Source organism: Peromyscus californicus, unplaced genomic scaffold (assembly GCF_007827085.1).
Source record: "Peromyscus californicus insignis strain IS unplaced genomic scaffold, ASM782708v3 Scaffold_22__1_contigs__length_63687245, whole genome shotgun sequence".
NCBI lineage: Eukaryota > Metazoa > Chordata > Mammalia > Rodentia > Cricetidae > Peromyscus > Peromyscus californicus.
The window spans coordinates 9,940,879-9,960,819 of NW_026294525.1; the positions used below are offsets into that span (position 1 = coordinate 9,940,879).

Consider the following 19,941-nt stretch of genomic DNA (forward strand, 5'->3'; position numbering starts at 1 on the left):
AAGTCTGAGGGGCTGGAGGGCGCAGAAAACACAAAGAACATCTTGCCTGCATAAGAGCAGAAGGTCCCCCTTGGGCAAAAGAGCCTGCAGCAGGGGTGTCTCTCTGGGGGACATCCCACTCTTCCTGGGGCTGGGGGGGGGCACAGGTGAGGGAAGGTTAGAGCTGTTCTTCAGGTGGCCCAAGTGCCCAGCCCTCAAGAACAGCGACATGTGGCAGGCTGCGCAGCTCATAATCTAGCTCCTGTTGCCCTGGTAACCGGCCTCATCCAGACAGGCACCAGCCCTACGAGGGTGGTGGGGGGCTCAGCAAGAGTTGAGTCTCCAGACTGAGATGGCCGGCAGGATGTGTAGAGCGGTGAAGCCCAAGTTGGAGGAGATGTTGCCCCACCTGACTCAGAGTAAAGGTGGGGGGACAGAGAGAGGCACAGATCAGGGCTATGGCTGGGTCAGGACACGCCTCACAGAAGCGAGGCCTCCTTTCCCCACCCAGCTTCCCTAGCCTGCCTGCCTTCCTCAGCCACCTGTCTCTGGACCTCACTGTATTAACCCAACACCTGCCCAGCCAGAGGTGCGGAGAACTCTGAAGAACTAGGAGGACTCTGGATCGCTCCAGCCAGCCAGAATGCAAGCTAACACGTTCTGCTACCTTCGTGTTGGGAAGAGAAGCCCGTGTAACTAAACAAAGAACTTAGTGGCCTTGCCCAGCTGTGGAATGGCAACCTCTGGGGCCCAGGCTGCCCGCCAGGCACTGGCTTCTCTCTGGTAAGGGATGCTCGGGCATTAGAACCATGGCCTGTCTCCAAGTAGAGTGTTAGCTCTACCTGCTAGGAAACCATCCTTAACTCCTGGGACATCTCTGTCCTCTGGGTATAAAGGAGGACTTCACTTCAGTGCCAGGGCACGGCCACTGGCTGGGGGAGGGGGCCGAACGTGTCCTTGCTCTAGTTCAAGCATGAAAGATCTGGGTTTTTTTTGTTGTTGTTGTTGGAGAGAGATTTTGAGACTGGTTTTCTCTCTTGCCCCTTTCCCCTCACCTTCCTTAAAATAAGCAGCCGGCCTCGCTGCCAGGAGAAGTGGGAGGAGATATTTCTTGTGCTCGTTGCTCATAGCAACAAACTTAAACAGGAAAAGCAAGTCTAGCCAAGGAGAACCAGCAACCAGTGAGCTCCTGTTCCACACATGCCGCTTTTCCCAACAGAGAGACATGAGCGCTCCAGTTGGATTTGGCTTCCTCCAGCCAGGGATTAGGGGTCAGAGGTCAGGGTGGCAGTGGAAGGCACCAAGTTCACGTCTCTACCACATCTCTATCTTAGGGTGTCTCCACAAGGGACTTCTTTGAACGGCAAACAACCCGAGAGCCTTTTCCCTCTAAGCAGAGCTTGTGGAACCTCGGCAGGATGGCGGAGACTGCCTCAGTTCACTGAACCTTTCACGGAAGACCACCAGCTCACGGGTTCCGGGGCTGAGAGACCTGAGTGGAGTTACCCGCTCCACCTGCTCCCTCACCCTGTCGAAATCCACTCTGCTCTGAACTGAGCGCCCAGGAATCGAAAGGGGTCTGTCTACCAGGAGCTGGCACACGGCCTCCCCTGGCAACCCAAACGTGACCATGAAACTTGAAGGCCATCCAGGCAGAAGGAAGCCACGCGGGGTCGGCTTTGAACCGAGAGACTCAGAGCAGCAACTTGGCACAAATGCCATGGGTGGCTGGCAGGTGGGGCCTCCGAGGTGTGAGGCCAGCGCCAGGCTTCCTTTCTGTTCCGGCCTGGAGAGCAGCTCCTTGAGGGAGCATGGAGTGGGGGGCCAGCATGGAGTGGGGGGCCCTCTCCGTCCATGTGGAGCTCGGGAGAACAGTTCTGTTTAGAGATTGAACAAACTCTCCCATCCCTCAGCTCATGGAAAGTAAATTTAAAGTATTAAGGGCCCAAGCCATCAAGTGCTGGGCTCTAAAAACCTAAGCAGGGCGCTTGCCCTTCTCAGTAGTCACATGAGCAGGGCTGCCTGAGTCTCAAGGCCCTTCCATGTGAGTGGGCCCCCCCCTCTGCCCCCTCCCCACCCACCCCTGGTTGTGGAGGAGGGTGAGCATTACCTTGAAGGCCCTGTTGAGCACCTCCTCACCACCTCTGCTTCCCAGCAGGTTCACGACCACCTGTTTCCCATATTGCTCCTTCAGAAGCACCATGTGCCTGCAACGGTATCGGGGTTGGCGGTGACTCTGTGGCACCCAGGCCAGGCAGCCTGCACCTCCATCTCAGCATTGGAGGTCTGGGACCAGCCATGTCCCTTAAACCCAAGTGTACAGCGGAGAAAACCCCTTCCTCCTGGCTGCCATCACTGCTCACCTAAAACTCACAGGGTGTAAGTCAGTCCAGGCTGTTTGAATGGAAGTCTCTGGGCAGGAATCATGCTTAGTGTGTGTGACTTTTAGATGAAGCTGCGTTGGCCTTTCTATCAGGTACCACCTAGAACGCCCCCATCTTTTGTGAACAGCCATAAGGGTTCAACACACTCATCTCCAAAGTTAACCCAGAACTGCCTCTTCCTCTTGATTGCTCCTCCTTTTCCCAATTAGAAACGCTGGAGGATGAACTTCAACTTCTACCTTGGAGGCCAACTGCCTCCCAGGTGCTGGGTTCCCACTGTGAAACCCAAATTAGATGGAATCACGAAATGGGCAGTACACATTTCACCTTCAAGTATTACAGAGGCACCAGTTCTTAGTCTTTATCACAAGTTTGCTACAAGTAACTTTATTTTTCCTTGGGTTTAATACAGCCCAGGCTGGTCTCAAATTCACTACATAGCCAAGGATGGCCTTCAGTACCTGATTTCCCAGTCTGTGCTTCTCACATGCTGGGATAACAGGCATGAGCTACCTTGCTTAGCGAAAGTACCTTCATAATTTTAATCTTAGAAATGGTTCAATGTTGTGCTTTTAAAAATAGGAAAATACAGTGCAAAAATCAGACATATCAATAGACCTTAATAGCGTAATTTTTCTATGTAAGTTTTTTATGTAATATAGAAAATTTTTACATGTAAATATAGAAAAGAAAGAATGTTAAGTTATACACTGTGGTACTAAAAGTGGGTGGAATGTTAACTTTGTTTTTCTTCTTTCAACATTTTTCTCTCTTCCAAGTTCCTACAATTTATTTTCTGACATTTATTTTATAAATACAATTATTTTTAAGTTTGTAAAGAACTATTTTTAGCCTGAGAATAAAAAAAAATATTCTCCTGCTTGGTGTTGAGTGATATCACGTGATATAAAAAGATTTAGAAATGGGTAGCTTTATCTAAGCTTATCTGCTGACTAGATGACCCCAGTGAAGGGTGAAACTCTTTCCAAGGCTGCTAGTTCCCCACAGTGAGAGTCCTGGCAGCCCAAGGAAGGGACAAGAAGGGATGGGCATGGAGGGTCTGCTCTTAGGGATTTCCCAGCGAAGGTGTGTCTCTTCCTGAGGTTCAGACATGTACGTCCTGTCTCCACTGAGGAAACGTGGGTTGCTGACTGTGCCTGTCACTGGGTGTCAATGTCCCATGCTAGCCACACATCCAAGCCACATCCTGCCACACGGATTCTCAGAAATAAGACCCATATGTGCCTGGTCCCTGTCTGATCTCTGTTTCCCTCCCAACAGGTTCCAAATTCCAAGCTGTTGTCCTTTCCTGGCACTGGAACAGATCCTGTGCTTGCTCTTCTGCACCACTCAGCTCAGCCTCCCTGAGCAGGGAAGGGGTAAGAATTAACAAGAGCGAAAGGAGGCGGGGCTTGGCACCTGGGAGGTGATTCTCCTTTGTTTCCCTTTGTCTAAAAATAAGACGGTATTTTTCATGTCTGTGATGAGATGCGCCATTTTGGCGTGAGGAAGGGTCTGTTGGGAACAAACCCAGCAGGACCCTGTCCCCTTGTTAGAATTTTAGTCTACACTTACTACATCCTGGGAACATCTAGTATGGACCAATGTCAACTAAACTGACTCTGTGTGTGTCATGCTGAGAACCTGAGCGTGTTCTGGGACAAGAGTAGATTACACAAAAGAGCCCGTCATTTCTAGCAACTACTAGGGAGTCACAGGTGTGATCACATTACCAGTGTTATATGGATTTCAAAAACTATATAAGCAAATGCAAAACCCAATGAAGCTTCAGGAGGAATGAATAAAGTACTCAAAGTTAGAGAATTTTGTTAAATTTAAGATTTTGAAAATTAAAAACAAAGTCTTTTAAAGAAGGTACTGACTATTCAAATACAGATTATAAACAGCTCAGGCTAGCAATGGTTTTCCCTAAGCAGGGTATAAAACGATATGTTATGGTCCAATTGTCTTTTTTCTTTTAAAATGAAATATATATGCTAAAGCTTTTATCTAGGATTCATAAATAACTGATAATGGGTAAATTCTGAGAGGAACTTGGGAGTTTGCATATTCTTTTACCTTACACCTTTCTATACTTTAAAAAAACTTAATATGTTACTTTTAGCTAGAAATAGTGCTGATATAATTCAGATTATCCCTCATTAACCAGGGGTAATTGGTGAATCTTCATTCTAAGAAGAAACAGTCAAGATAAAGTAATTACCAAGTGCTACCTACATACTGATGAGTTGATTCTCAAGGAGATTTGAGAGCAAGCAAAAACCCCATTTGGCGACCTCCTTTCTTGGGTAAAGGACCAAAGCCAGGGCAGATTTGATCCGGGACTGGGGTCCCCCCCTTCCCACTGTCCTGCCCCTTGCCCGGCTATCTGGATGGAGGATGGAAGGTCTTGGACAGTCCCTGATGATCCTTACCTTTCAAAAGCAGGGGCGTTGGCCTCTAGGCCTCTGTGTAGTCTCAGATGATGGGAGCCAACCTACAGAAAGATAGAACAACAGGATGACGACAGCAATGTTCACCGAGCCAAGACGATGACTTTCTCACTCCATAGCCAGGCTGCATGTGGCACCTGCCTGGCCATCTCTGTGGCTCAGTCCCTGCTGAGGCAGGCCCGGCACCCTTGACTGTGCTAACCACACTCCCAGCCTTACAAGGATTGGTATCCCCAGGTCTACTCTGCAGCAGCGGGGTCCCTAATGATAGCATAGACCATGCCAGCAAAATTCTCCCATTTCTATTCTTCTTAACAGAAGCCATTGTGACAAGCTCCAGTACTGGACAGGTCTGCCCATCTCCCTGCGTCCCAGCCGGAAGTCCCTTCTGTGGCATAAGTGGCACCTGAAGGCACAGCAGAATGCACTACAGTGTCCAGGCCCAGGCTCTAGAGCTCTCTGTCTAAACATTACCTAGGCCAGACGTTGCTTAGTTACTGAGTGCTGAGTCAATATGTCACTGAGTACCCATTCAGGGACAAAGTGAGGAAACGGAGTCCCCAACCTAGGTGATTCTCATCTAGCTATGGTCGCCACAGAAAGATTCCAACAATTCTGCACAACTTGGATTAATACAATGGAGACAGCACCGGGACCAGCGCTCCAGTGTGGCATGAGGATCTTCTCTATTTGTGCGCCCTCTACCGCCTCAGGGGAAGATAGGCCATAGGGAGAAAGCCAGGGCAGCGGCAACAACCAACAGCAGCAGAAGGCCCAGCCCAGTCCAGAGTGGAACAGGATGGGCACAGGCATTATGATCATATCACCATGGCTAATCTAACGTCAGTGCTAACAATGAACCTATTCTTGTGAACACGTGGGAATCCAGGGCTCCACTTCCACAGGAATAACCAGGTAGGAGATGGATGGAAAGGACCCGAGTCTCAGCCAGGAGGTTTCAAAGCGTGGTCCTTGAGTCCCCTGGAGACACGCTAGAAATGCTAAGTTGCAGGTCCAGCTCAGATCCGCTGAGCAGTATTTCTGAGGGTGGAGTCGGGAATGTGTGTTTCACAAGCCTCCAGCTGATTCCTGATGCATGCCCATTGTGGTTTGGCAGCATGGGCTTTGACTCATTTCCTGTCTCTTGCTAACCCCTTTTGCTCTGGTTACAAAAGTGTGTGAGGGCCCATCAGGGAAAGAGCAGCTTGGGGCTGAACCCACAGGGCAAAGCTGCAGTGAACTCTGGGACTTCTGGACATCATGGCTTCAGGATGAAGTCCTTCATTTTCTAAAGCAGCAAGGGTTTTGGGTAGGAATGGGAGAGAATGAGAAGCATTAGTCTGGGCTCCTCAGACCCTGCGTCCTGTCTCTGCCGTCTCTAGCTCGGCTGTTCCTTCCTCCACTTCTGGCCCATTCTAACACAGTACCACATCGTCTCTTTCTGGCATCACCTATTCCTGGTGTAAGTGTGCCGGCAAGTGTACCAGCAGGCTTGGGAGGAGCTGCAATCAGCAGAATAAAATCTCCATTGGCCCCGTGCTGCTTTTTTTAATGTGCCCCTCTCTCCTCCACCTCAGCCTCTCCCTTTTTTGGCTAAAGGACCGATGATCCTCGCCTGCATCCTACAACTATTCATTTCACCCCATATCTTTCACAACTGAGTTATAGCCCAAGTCCCATGAACACCTTCTGGGGTCACATCAGAGGTTGAGCTCGCACTCGGGAGCCCTGGTAATCAGGAGCATCGTCTCCAGGCTCTGCAGTGCCCACTGCTTCCGCCCAGAGGCTGGCAGCACGCTCATGTCAGCAGCTTCCCTTGGGGTCTCCCCAGGAACACTTCTGGGGGTTCTGTCTAATCGTGCTTCACCCCAAAGCTCGTTGCAACCATGGCCCAGCATGTGGTGACTGCCCTACAAGCTTACCAGCCGACCACGGCACAGCTCTGCCCGGCTCGCCGTGCTGAGGCCAGGCTGGCAGTGCTACCGGAAGCAGACAAATGGAGCAAATCAGCTCCCTTCACCACCAGACCTCAAAAATGGCTCACACCGGGGACCCCAAACACTAAGCCAGTGCCATTCCCGAGATACGAACCTCAGGGGCTACAGCGACGCACCTGCCGTTCCTTGGCCAGGGTTGCCTCGCTTGCCCGAGGGGTTCTAACCCCCAAGTCAATCCAGACGAAAATACTGAAGGACCCCTTCCAGTCCTGAGAGGTCCCTCTTCCACCCTCCTGGGTCACCTGTTCCTCTGGGAGCTGCTGCTCAGATCTCAGCCTTCCTCTGTCACAGCCCTATTCATGTAACACATGTCACGTGTCTGTCCCTTACTCTTTGAAGGCAAGGGCTGCATCTGACTCCAGATGTCCGCTGTACACAGAAAATGCCCCATCGGTGAGCCTAGGACTTCTGACTTCCTATCAACGTGAGGCATAGCAGAGAGACAGCCAAAGATGTGTTCTTTATGTTACACGGCTACATGGGAGTCCTTCTGAAGGGGAGAGAACTCTTACCAGCTAACGTACACAGAGCCACACTTCTCCCAACATGGCTTGTATTAGTATTAGTATTAGTATTAGTATTAGTATTAGTATTAGTATTAGTATTAGTATTAGTATTAGTATTAGTATTATTCTTCATTTACTCCATTATTATTAACCACAGTTATCATTTTGAGTACTGGGGGTGGGTGTCTAAACACTGTGCTAAATTCTAGTATGTATTATGATTTTTAATCCTTTCTATAACCCCTTGAGGGCAGGAATTCTTAATCCCACTTTATAGAACAGTAAACTATGGCTTAGCAAAGATACAAATGTCTTCAAAACACACGGTTGTGACCAAGTGGGATACCCATGTCCCTCTAGCTTCACAGCTTACCCCCTGAATTCCTATGACTGATGGCCTTGCAACCTTGGTTGCCCCAGGGACTGGGACAAACGGAAGCTGTCTCCGGTAGGGCTCGCCAACCCCACGGCACCCATTACACCCTTGGCTTTTGTTCATTTCAACTTGGAGGACTTGCGCTTCCTTCCTTCACCCCAGGACCTTCTGTGCCGTACCTAAGCCATCTCATTTCCCTATAGTGGGATGGAGCAAGCATACAAAGAGGCACCGGTTCCACCACATTCCCAAGGACACGGGAAGCAGCATTTGAGAGAGAAGAGATGGTGCGGATGAGATGCCCTAATAATCTCCTCGGCGTCTTTCCTCCACTCGGTCCCATCCCGTGAACTTCAAAGTCAAGACCAGAATCACATGCGGCAGGCACGTGTCTGCACCAGTCACGGGGATGAAGATCCTGCCACTGCAAAAAGAGTAATCTCTCCCACACAGATGAAATGATGAATACATCCATCCCATCACAAGCTCTCCCAGAAGAGCTAGAGTTTTAAGGGTCAAATTCTTACTGGGGTAATTATAAGCAGCACAGCTATCTGCATGGGGCAGATAAAATTATTAAATGTGCATGGTGCCATGTAGACTAGAGAGGTAGGAGTCTGTACTGAGGGCATCGTGCCCATGACTCCCTGCAGCTGAAGCATCGTCCCCCAGCCTCTTTTGTCTTCCCCAACTCCTCCTCATCCCTTGCAGGGTTCATATTCCCCAGACAGCCCCCAAGACATCACCGCATTGTAATTTAGAACACACACCATTCCCCTGCACATCTGTGCATTTTCATCCCACCTAGGCAAGAAGAAAGGGCAAAATTGAAAATGGAAAAAGACAGGCAAACTAATCAGGATATACTGTATTGGAACTGAAACTATTTTCAATAAAAGTCGGGGGGGAAAAAAAAGAAGAAGACAGACAACCAGGACTAATCTTAGCCTGATAGTTGCTACTGGATGTCTACTACATGTAGAGCTGCCCCCACCTCTCTGAAGATGACATCACTCTCTTTGATAATGGATGGTATTTAGAGTATAAATACAGGTATTAGGCCCCAAAGTTAGCAAATCCCAGATAAGACTTATGAATGCTAGCCTTTTAAACCTGTGTTTGGAGACACCACTGAGGCTTTGCCAACGGACAAGAGTTAGGGATCTAAAAGGGTTATGCAGCTGCCTCGACCCTGCTCCGAGTCTACCTGAGGCACAGTCATACCATGACTACACAGGCTGTGTCCACAGAGCTGGAGACCAAAGTTACTTTACACAGGGAGATGGCCAATGCTACCTTGTGTTTTAGATGAAGAAGACCAGAACACTGAGAGTCCTCCCAATCAGACAAAAGATCCTCAAAGGAGCAGGAAGATGCTGGGGATGACCAAAGGAGAGGAGACAGAACCCTGAAGCATCCCACCCAAGAACTACAAGAGAACCTTGGGAAGAAAGTGAGATTTGCTCCTCAGCATCCCTGAATGTCCTGGGAAGACAGACAGGCAGACAATGGAAGATTTTCCAATCATCAGGACCCCCAGTAGGACCTGGAGCATAACCTCTCTCTCAGAGGTCCAGGAGAAGGGATCCCCCATAGAGCTGGGAGGGTGAGACAAATTTCAGAGTCCTTTCAATGTTCTAAGGCTATCATGATCAATTTTTGGGTTTCTGGTAAGTTTTGCATGAACATAACGTAGCCTCCTGGATTCCTCTGTATACTGTGTTCACATGACCTGTGTGTCGCTTCACACAGAACTCAAAGGAAAACCACATCTAGAGAAAAACAAGTTTCAAGCACCTTCAAACATCCTGGGCTATAAAAGGAGCTGTCCCAAGGAATGTAAGCTCTGCCAGACAGAGATAGATAGGGATGGGGCTGCAGGTAGGCAGGGGCATTATGCTTCAGCCCTGACTCCTAGATCCGAGTCTATAGAGACAGGTGGTAGGCTGAGAGTTTCCATGGCCTGAGCTGGAGCTGAGAAGAGGGTGCCATGGGTGTCCCAGCAATGGTGAGACACTTTCAAGTCTGAGGTGGGGGTGTGGCTCAATGGTAGAGCTCCTGCCCAGCCTGCAGGAGGCCCCAGGTTTGATTAGCACTAGAGAAAAAGAGACGAAACACAACACTATTCTAATCTTAGATTACAGAGTTTGTTGTTCACTCTGTAAATGCTAAGATGCACTGTGCTGTATGCTTTCTGGTAGAAAAGTTCTGTCCCAATACAACTGTTTAAAACACAAAACAAGACCTCTGGGAGCTGGGTGGGCATGGCAGTACAGGTCCGCAATTCTAGCACTTGTTAGGCAGAGGCAGAAAGACTGCCACAAGTTCAAGGCTGGCCTAAGCTCCATGGCGAGACAGAAATAGCAGTCACAGCAACAAAAGCTCTTTGGAAGGCCTCCAGGGGAATTTTCCCCGGTTACAAGCAAACTTAGCTCAAACCCTTTTCTACCTCTCAGTGCTACTGGGCATCCGCATACACCTAGAAAACTGAAATGTCAACAAATCCTTGCCCCCACCCCAGAACTCGGGACCTGAATGAGACGCTCCATCTATCCATCTTACTCTAAGAGCTGACAGGGATGTGGCCAGGACCGTCAGCACGGCATAATGCGCTGGCAGCCCTGGGGACCGGTCCAGGCTGGGCTAAGAAGCTGAGCCCAAGACTGGGCACTGTGAGCCCTGCTGTGTCAATCATTCCTGAGAACCTGGCACATGGTGCTCTTGGCCTCTTGGGTTGCTGACTGACAATCCAATGCTCATACCACAAGAGCCCTGGGTAAGAGAAGCTACAGACTACAGACCCAGGGAGAAGCTTTCTCGGGCACTTTGGTCCCGCAAGGCAAAACCAAACTGAGTAAGGAGGAGGAGGAAACTCCAGTCCACTCTCCCCAGATGCACCTTGTCAGAACCCACTTGAGAGAACAGCATGCCTTTCAGTGACAACAGCTGTGTCCTTGGACCACGTCCCCAGTCCCTGAACCCTTCTCAGGACGCAGAAGCCGAATCCCCCTGGCACTGCCCAAAGCTGTACTTTGGATGGCAGGAGGTATTTTTAGAAATCACGGGAAAGCTTTGCAATCCTCACGTGGCTCCACACAAGTACCACAGAGTGCCAGACCCACGATGTAGCCACCAAGGGCCCAGAAGACCCTCCTGAGCCCTCCAGGGGATTCCCAGCTGCCAAAAAATGTTATCAAAAAGCTCGATTTAGGGTCCTATTTAAGCCAATCCCACCCAAGCATTCTGAGTCACCTCAACAGATCGCTCACTGCACAAAGTAAACCGCTAATGTATACACACAATTACACCCAGTGTGCATCTTTAACACTCTCTCTCTCTCTCTCTCCCCCCCCCCCCCCCCAATAGCTTAGGCTCAACAGAATTGGGCCAAGGAACGAGACCATAAACACCACCGTGAAAGAAACGTTTAAAGAAACAAACTCCAGCTACTGAAAGAGACCAGAGGTACGCAGACACAGTGGAAAGCATTCTGTGTAAGTGACCTACCTGAAGCCCTGGCTGCTCCCAGAACAGCGGAACAGAGCCTCGGATCTGCACAAAGGACGACACTCCATCATCCATGTAAATCGTCTGCAGCACAAGGGAACAGAAAGAGAAAGGGACCCGTCAATGAAACTGAACGTCCTGGGTTGTAACGGGATCCGGTGCCTGTGACCTGACACCAGCCTGGAGGGTAGCCGGAGGACTTCGGTGCCCTCTGCTCTCTCACCTAGCAGGGCTGGTGCTGCTCTGTCATCAGTCACCAGACAGCAAGGCATGGGGCTATTGTCTGGACTCTGAGGAGGGGGTCTGCACTCAGACCTGACGTGTGCAGGAATCCTCACCCCCCTAGGGCACCACCTTACCTACTTCTCTGAAAAGCCTAGCACCCATTTCCTACTTTAGAACAAGAAGCAGCTGTGCTGGGGGTTTAGCTAAGACTCTGCAGAGGCCTCTGTTTTTACCTGCTCAGTAACTAGGGAGCTACTGACAAAGGACTGAACCAAATAAATCAGCTCTACTGAGTCTTGCTGACTGCACCTGCCATGGTTGAACTTCACAGCACAGGCCAAGGCTCAACTTGAATTTGTCTACAGTCCCGGGGTCTGTGCTACCAACTAACACACACACAACAGTTTTTACAGTACACAAACCCCTTGTAGAAATAAATGCCGCTTAATTAAATTAATGACAATAACAGCCCCTGCCGACCAGTTTTGTAGTAGCCCAACTACCTGCCTCCGACAATAGAGGAGCGAAGGAGGGTTTAAAGGACACAAAAACACAGTCCCGAGCAGGCACTGGGATGGCTGCAGTAGTTATCAGATGGTGGCCTTTATCTGTGCAACCCTACCCTGGCCTGGCAGGGCCACCACGGGCGCCGCTGCGAGTCTTTTCCATTGCTCACTGGCCTGCTCTCTTACAGGGTAGCTTTCCACACAGGCTACATCATGCTCAGATCACACATGCATTAGTAATTCTTTTGGGGGGGGGGCTGGGCAGTGAGACCTGAGGTCCTCTGGACCACAGGAATGCCACAAGCCTGGTATCTATGCTGTAAACTGTAATTCTAGCTTTAGTCTCCAGAGGAAAATCCACTAGGTTGGGAACATGCTGTCTGTTTCTAGGTATTGGCTACCAGCCAATGGGCTACCTCCATTATTCTATTTGCTGTACCACTGGAAGGCCTGCACTTCTAGATCAGGGACACAAGACTGACTGTGTCCCCGACAAGTTAGCTAACATGTTACCTTACATGAGATAACCATTTACAATGCCAGAATCTGACCTACGCTAAGGACTCTCTCTCAACGCTTTCCTCGGATCATCTAGGACTTTATACACTACATTCTGCCTCAGCCTGGTTCCCTCTGAGCTCAGGGCTGGAGGCAGTGTCTGGGGCCCCTTCTCCATGGGGAAGAGTTCTTTCTCCCCATAAAAACCATCTATATCTGAGTGCCCTACCCCATCACCCCATCACCAGTGTATAACCCAGCAACCAGCACTATGGTGTTCCACGGGGCTTCTATGCTGGGTGAGAAAGAACAGCCTCAACACTCCAGGGCTGCCTGCTTTCACAGGACCCCTGGAGAGGAAGCTGCGATGGGGGATAGATGCACGTGAGAACAGGGCACCGTGAGAGGACCACGTGCCCAACAGTGTGGCCTGGGAACTTTATTGGAAAGCTTTTATCCTGCTTCCCTCTCTCTAGATGGATTAAATGTCACCCGGCACCCAGAGAGTAAATTTAGGTACATTCTCCCTGCCTGCGGTGGTCACTTGGAAAACGTCACTGCTCTGTGTGGATGGGGCCACTCAGAGTCAGGAAGCCTGGACTGGAACGGACCTTGGGGCAGGTAGGGCTTGGCTGCAGGAAATGGGCAGGGGCGGGGATGGAGAACAGACAAGATAGGGAGAGAGACCAGGAGAGCCAGAGCCCTGGAAGGCAACCAGGGACCCCAGTGCCGATGCCATGGGAGGGGGCCGGGTACTGTACAGCCAAGAGGGCCACCCCAAGCTGCTGCTTCCATGGAGGGCTGAGAACGAAAACGGGGTTTCTCATGAAAGCCTCTTCTGGGATTCTACTTTCAGATGCAGTGTTTGCAAACCCATGCCTCCCGAGGACATGTGCAGTCACCCCAACCTCCCTTGGTTAGGTGGTGGCCTGACTGTCAAGAGCCAAATAGTTATCATGCACCCTTTTGCTGACAGGTTGAGGGACTGTGAGGTTTGTCTTTCTGCAAAGTTGAGTCACGGCTTCAGATGGAGCCAACTGGGTATGACTCACAGCTGAGCTGAAAAAAAAAAAATTCCAGGCTTCCTCCCAAGAAGCCAGAGAAGGCATCTATCTACCACATGGACACATCGTGTATATGCATCCACACGTATACACACGCCATATAAATGTACATATAGTATACACATACACAAGTATACAAGTGTACAACATACACAACAAACACGCAATGCATATACAATAATGTACAAACATCACACAAGCACACACTGGATGGGACTTAAACATACAACAAATACAACATATATGCATACACCATACAGACGCAGGAACACAAAACGTACTAGAGGCATGTGCATGCAGACACAAACATGTACATGCGTACACACACAAACTGTTTACAAGAAATCTATTTATTCCTCAGGAACATGTTAAAGCAAGGCAAAAAGTAGAAATTCTACAAGCAGGGCTCACTCTCCTGCTCTGTGTGTGTGGTGTGTGTGTGTGTGTGTGTGTGTGTGTGTGTGTGTGTGTGTGCGCGCACACGTATGTACTCACAAGCATACATGAAGATGTCAGAGGACAACTTGCAAGAGTCATTTCTCTCCTCCGACCACAGGGGTTCTCAACCTTCCTCATGCTGCGACCTCTTAATACAGTTCTTCGGGTTGTGGTGACCCAAAACGTAAAACTATTTTCGTTGCCAGTTCATTTCTGTAATTCTGCCACAGTTATGAGTTGTAATGTAAATATCTGTGTTTCCTGATGGCCTTAGGTGACCCCCGTGAAAAGGGTGTTTGCTCTCCCCCCACCGAAGGGGTCACAACCCACAGGTTGAGAACCTCTGCTCTACCATAAGGGTCCTGGGGCTCGAACTCGGGTCGTCAGGCTTGGTGGCAAGTGTCTTTACCTACTGAGCCATCTCACCTGGCTTGCCACTCCTCTCTGTGTGGTTCCCCTATTTGGCAAATGATGCCTACGTAAAGCATCCGAGTGACTACTTCAGGACTCCCCCGAAGACTGTAGTTCGGCTCTGCCCTCTCGGGGTTCAGGCCAGCAGTAGCACAGGGCACCAGCACCAGATTTGCACTATCCCACTGAGCTCCCTCTCCTGCTGGGGCATGACACTGATGTCGTCGATTGCTGCTTATACCGTGGGTGAGTGACCAAATCCACAGTCTGCTATTTCTTTACTGCTAGGCGGAAGAGGCGGGAGACACACCTCCTAGCTGGAGATGGGCCCACTCTGACTCTGAACTATTTTCAAGGCCTCGGAGCACAGTGTGTGATCTGCCAGTTCACCGTGAGTAGAGCTGCAGGGTTCAGACTTGAGGGCCCATCTCGTGCTGCACCATCTAACCCAGGCTCCCAGGGAACCACCACAGCCCTCAGGGGGTAAACCTCTCCCAGGACACAGGGCAGCGTCCGCTGCTCATCATTCGCAGTTTACCTGTTACTTCTCCCGGGCTCAGCAGATGCTGCAGGCCACAGCTGGGCTACCCCAACCTGGCTCCAGTCTCCTGCGGTCATCAGAAGAACCTTCATTAGCAGATGACCAAGTCGAGCCTTTGCTAGGGAAGCACCTCCATTTTATTTCTGTTGTGCACACACACACACACACACACACACACACACACACACACACGAGGCATGTACAATACCTGCAGGCCAGGGACAGGAGGTATCCAATGTACTGTAGGCCTGCACCCCACTTGGGCATGGCAAAAGGATGGTCTTGGAAAGTAGAGGTCCTGCAATAGGCACTCGGGCGAACAGGCCCACAAGTGGACTCTGCTGAAGAGCCCAGTAGCTCGTTTCTCTGTTGCCATTGCTGTCCCAGAGGTCATTTCCTGGTTTCAAATGGTTAGACTGCCTGGGGCTCTGGCAACCTGGGCCAGCCTGGGCTCCGACGCCCCATGTGGCCTGTCTGTCAGCAGCAGCTTTCAAATGCCCATGTTCAACAAAGTCTTGCTCTGGGTGGTACCCAGTTAGGTGTCTAGTGAAAACATTCTTGTGGGGTTAAGTTACACCCTCTCGGCTGCCTGTTGTTCTGAGCGGACAGCAGATGGTAGTGTCTGCCCAGGGGCAGCCACTGCTACGGAAAGTGAGGTCATGTGAGAGGTTTATAGACACACCAGTGTGACCCAGAGGAGGAAAAGGGGATTAAACACACACACACACACACACACACACACACACACACACACACACACACACAAAAACAAAAACAAAAACAAAAAAAAACCCTGGAAAGACCGCAAAGGCTTATGGAAGCCAAGAAATCCCTCCTCCTACCTCAAGAAATTAGGAAGCAGCAAGCCTCTATGGCTTGATCCTCTTAAAAGCATGTTGAAATTTAATCCCCATCATCAAATGGTGATTAGCACTCTGCCTTCATGGATTGATTAATCCACTCACTCAATTAATGGGTTATTGAGTTAGTTTTGGACTCAGTTTTCAAATAAAAACCACTTGGCTAGGTTTCCTGTGTGCTGCTTCTCACTCACCGTATGACACCCCGTCTCTAAGGACTCTGTCAGCAAGGGTGGCACCAGATGTGGGCCCTCAACTTTAGACCAGAAATGTGAACCAAAATCTCTTTTCTTTATAGCATAACCAGGATGTGGTTCCGTGTTACACCAGCAGGAAACAGACCAAGACTGGCTATGCAGATCCCTGGGGGTGTGAGTAGGCTGTTCTTATCTCTAAGGCCGGGCTGGGTAGGCTGCCACCCAAAAGTGGAGCCCTAGGAGATACAGGGTAGGGTCCTTGATTCTGAGTAGTAACAAGTAACATGGGATAATGGGACACACAAGTCACCAGATACCCTACAGGACACAACCAGAGCAAAAGCCCCAGCCAGAGCCTGTGGAAACACTGGCTGGTCTTAGTGAGAAAAGCAAAGGTCACAGGGATTCCCCTGCAGTCAGAGCACTGCTCTGTGGAGCGGGTTTATGTCCCAGTGTTAATGACTTCAATCGCATCCCTTCCAGAAACAGAGTGTTGTTAGAGTCCCAAGCTCCAGCACTTCCAGATGTGACCTTGTTCGGATGGACCTCTGTGAATGTAACTGGGTAAGCGAGACCACCCTGGAGGAGCCTGAGCCCTTTGATCCAGTGTGACTGCAGCTGGATGATGCTTCTGTGAGCCAGTTACACAGGAACCACAGGAGCTGGAAGAAGCAAGGACGATCATCCCTGAGGGAATTTCAAGAGACTACGGACCTTCCTGACCTTGACATCAGTCGGCCAGCCTCCAGAACTGTGAGAACAAACGCCTGTTGTGTCAACCACCTAGTCCTGGGAAACTCACACTGCGCCCTGTCTAATGTCCCATCTTATAGGACAGGGCAGCTGTTCCCCTAAAGACGTATTTTATAAGATATAGTAAGAGACCACAGTGTTTCTAAGCGGGTTGAAAACTAAACATTTGGGGACTACCACCACCAGGACCAAGTATGTGGCCCTCTTCCCTCAGACCGGGTGGCGGGCTCAAGATTGTCGCTCGACTCAAAGATGACCTCCGGAAACCGGTTCTGGTGCCAAGTTCAGGCTTTGCGCGTGCCAATCATTGTCAGCATGGCTTCCTACCTGTGGTGTCTCTGTCCAGCTCATGACTGGCAAAGCAAAACAAAAACACCAGAACTCTGTCCGAGAATAGAATGGTTTGAGGGTGAGGGGTACTACTACCAGACAAAAAAAATAAAAGTGACAAGGTAAAGAAGATGGGCGAAAGAACCTTGGAAGTCATTGCCACTGTGAAGATATAAGCAAGATAAAGGAAGATGGCTTCCACGGTGGAGTGTGTATCCTCTCTTTCTTCAACCCATCATTATTTAATAGCCTTGTCAACATTCAGGAGGGCAAGCAACCCTCCCCTCCAGGGTAGTAATTATACCCACAGATCTTCCTGATCTCCTGCTCCCACTTCCATCTGCCTCCCACGAGGGGCCTTCATCTTTGAGCCTTCGATGGGTGACAGTGTTTGAGCCATCACTGCATGTCCGAGCACGCCGAGGTTCATGAGTGGTGGAGGAGGCACATCTGTGCTGAACTCAACTGGTGCCCTCAGAGGGCACCTCTCACAGCCCCATAGTGACCAGCACTGCGAAGCGGCCGGAACACACGGGGTGCCGCAGCCCAGAGTGGAATCACACCTGTGCCTCTCTGGGGCTTTCCTTCCTGCAGCTGATCCCACCACTTTTCTGCAAGGTGGCATTCAGGGAGCAAGTAAGAGCAAAAAAGAAAAAAAACAAAAACAAAACCCACAACAGGTGCAAGACAGCATCTCCGGGAGTGAGAAGCGAAGCTAGGAAAAGAGACTAGGGAGATATTACAGATGGCTCTCCTCCACGGGTGCTGACAGGAACTGCTGTTCCACACATACTCACATTCCCAGGCACTGACAAGCTTCCAGAACGAAGCCATCGCTGATAGAGTTTAAAAACTGAGTTCCTTCTTCCATTACTCTGTTGCATTCTTTATTTGCCCTAAAAAGGCTTTCAACTCCTATGGGTTTGTCAACTGCTCTCGGAGTAAGTGGTACTCTTTACGGCTATGGCCTCCATTCTTGAGTCCTTTTGCTAAAAATACATTAGCAGGGTTGGGAAATGGCTCACTTGTGAGAGTGCTTGCCAACGTAAGTCTGAAGACCTGAGTTCAATCCTGAGGTCCTATATAAAAGCCAGATCCAGTGGCGCATGCTGGTAATCACAGCTCTCGGTAGGTGGAGACAGAAGCATCTCTAGGGCTTGATGGACAGTCATTCTAGCCAAATTGGTGAGCTCTAGGTTCAGTTAGAGGTCCTCAGGCTTTCAAACACATGCATGCACACATGTCTTAAGCAAGCACTATCTTTTCAGAATGAGCTGTGAATCCAAAAGACGGACCATCCAAGCCAGAGGCAAGTTTCAAGTCATGCTCCAATTACATACATACATGAAGAAGCCATGGTCAGAAACCTGCTCACACGCATCTGAGTCTCTTCCACTCATAAGAGAAGACACGCATGTGTGAGATGCATGGACTCTGTGCCATGGACGGGCCTGGGTACTCACCTGCTCTGTCTCCACGAAGTTGGACACGTGGCCATCGTCGTTTATACCGCGGGTAAGGAAGCGAGAGCCTGCACGCTCACAGCTGATGCGAGAGATGAGGCAGGCCTTGGCCTGCTTGTGGGAGGCATACACCGTGCGGATGGTCACCACCCCACAGATGACTTTCAGCAACCAGTCACAACAGCTCACCTGGTGCTGCCTCAGGGGCACATGCAATAGCTGGTTCCTGTAAAACAGGTCAGCTTTGGGTCACTCCACCAGTGCTACAAAGGCCACAGCCAGAGTCAAGTACTAAGGAGCTTCCCGGAAGGCCCATTGCGACAATAGATTGTCACATGCAATGTCACCCAAACAGAAACATTCTGTCCTGGAGGGAAACTCATTAAGCCTCAGGAAGTTCTAAAGGGAGGCTCTGTACAATTCAGACAGTTCTAAACAGAAGTTCCTTAAGACTAAGGAGGTAAACAATTCACAAGTCTCAGGAAGTCCCTGAAACTTAACAGCTTTGTAAGGCCTTTCCCATCTTAAGGTTATATATAACCAGCAAAGACTGCTAAGGAGAGAAGACCTCACAGGACCTGCCTGCAAGTAGTGCAGAGGGCTACACGTGGTTCTAGCTTTCCTAAGTTCTCACCCACGCTGGAGTAGGTGTCCTGTAATGCAGCTGCCTTTAAGTTGTCCATGCTTCTTTAAGTAAACTCCTACCCACATTCCTGTAAATAACCCAAATAAGCTCAGTGGTTCACCAAGTTGTGCTTTGGTGGTGTCATTATTTTGGGCTACTGTGAGTTCCTTATCTAAGGTGAAGAGACATTTTGTCACATCTCCCAGGAAGAATGACCACCCAACAGAGGTCAACAATGACTGCTCTCCAGTGGGCCCTGCAGTTGGGACATATAGATTCAGAAATTTCTGTTCATCAGAGACTCCAAGTGGCTAGGCAGTATGACATGTAGAGGAGGAAGAGGTCAGAAGTCCTTTCCTTATGCTATTACCGGTGACAGGAAGGGCCAGAAGGAACAAAGATGGAAAGGAAGCCAACCATCCAGGGGCTTTAAGAAGAGCCTTGTTTAGACCTGTGTCTGCCATATTCTTTATTAGAATATGATATTTCCTCATGGGTCTGAGACCTGGCTCAGTGGTCAAGAGTTTGTGCTGCTCTTGCAGAGGATCCTAGTTCTGTTCCCAGCACCCACGCTGGGAAGCTGACAATCACCTGTGATTCCAGCTCCAGGAGATCCAGCTCTCTCCTCTTCTGGCCTCTGTGGGCAACTGTACTCATGTGTGTGTGCATGCACACACACATAATTAAAAATAAATCTTTAAAAAAGTTACTCATATTGTAGCCTGGCCGTAGTGGCACCCACTTTTAACCCCAGCATTGAGGAGGCAGAGGCAGATGGATCTTTAAGTTCGAGGCCAGGCTGGTCTATAGAGCGAGTTTCATTGCAGC

At 49.8% G+C, this 19,941-nt stretch overlaps 1 protein-coding gene and 1 long non-coding RNA gene across 10 annotated transcripts in view; one reads left to right on the forward strand and one right to left on the reverse strand.

Moving 5' to 3' along the window:
* The window catches only part of Synj2 (synaptojanin 2), a 102,845-nt gene that overhangs the window by 30,752 nt on the left and 52,152 nt on the right, over nucleotides 1–19,941 (reverse strand). For 7 of the 8 annotated variants that reach the window (XR_008221161.1, XM_052750887.1, XM_052750886.1 and 4 more), the window contains exons 4-7: nucleotides 18,489–18,714; nucleotides 11,203–11,286; nucleotides 4,799–4,860; nucleotides 2,090–2,186 (exon numbers count right to left, since the gene is read on the reverse strand). Coding sequence is in view for 7 of the 8 variants with exons in the window: in XM_052750887.1 (XP_052606847.1) it covers nucleotides 2,090–2,186; nucleotides 4,799–4,860; nucleotides 11,203–11,286; nucleotides 18,489–18,714 (469 nt within the window). In the remaining variant the exon portion in view is untranslated. Of the gene's footprint in view, nucleotides 1–2,089; nucleotides 2,187–4,798; nucleotides 4,861–11,202; nucleotides 11,287–14,882; nucleotides 14,903–18,488; nucleotides 18,715–19,941 lie in introns of those variants that run through there. The other variant, XM_052750891.1, reaches the window with a different exon arrangement.
* Nucleotides 50–11,196, forward strand: LOC128118349 (uncharacterized). 2 transcript variants are annotated; one of them, XR_008221164.1, is made up of 3 exons: nucleotides 50–762; nucleotides 3,645–3,742; nucleotides 11,062–11,196. It is a non-coding gene; the product is annotated as an uncharacterized LOC128118349 (long non-coding RNA). The 2 variants fall into 2 exon arrangements; XR_008221163.1 differs by lacking the exon at nucleotides 50–762 and adding an exon at nucleotides 2,195–2,358.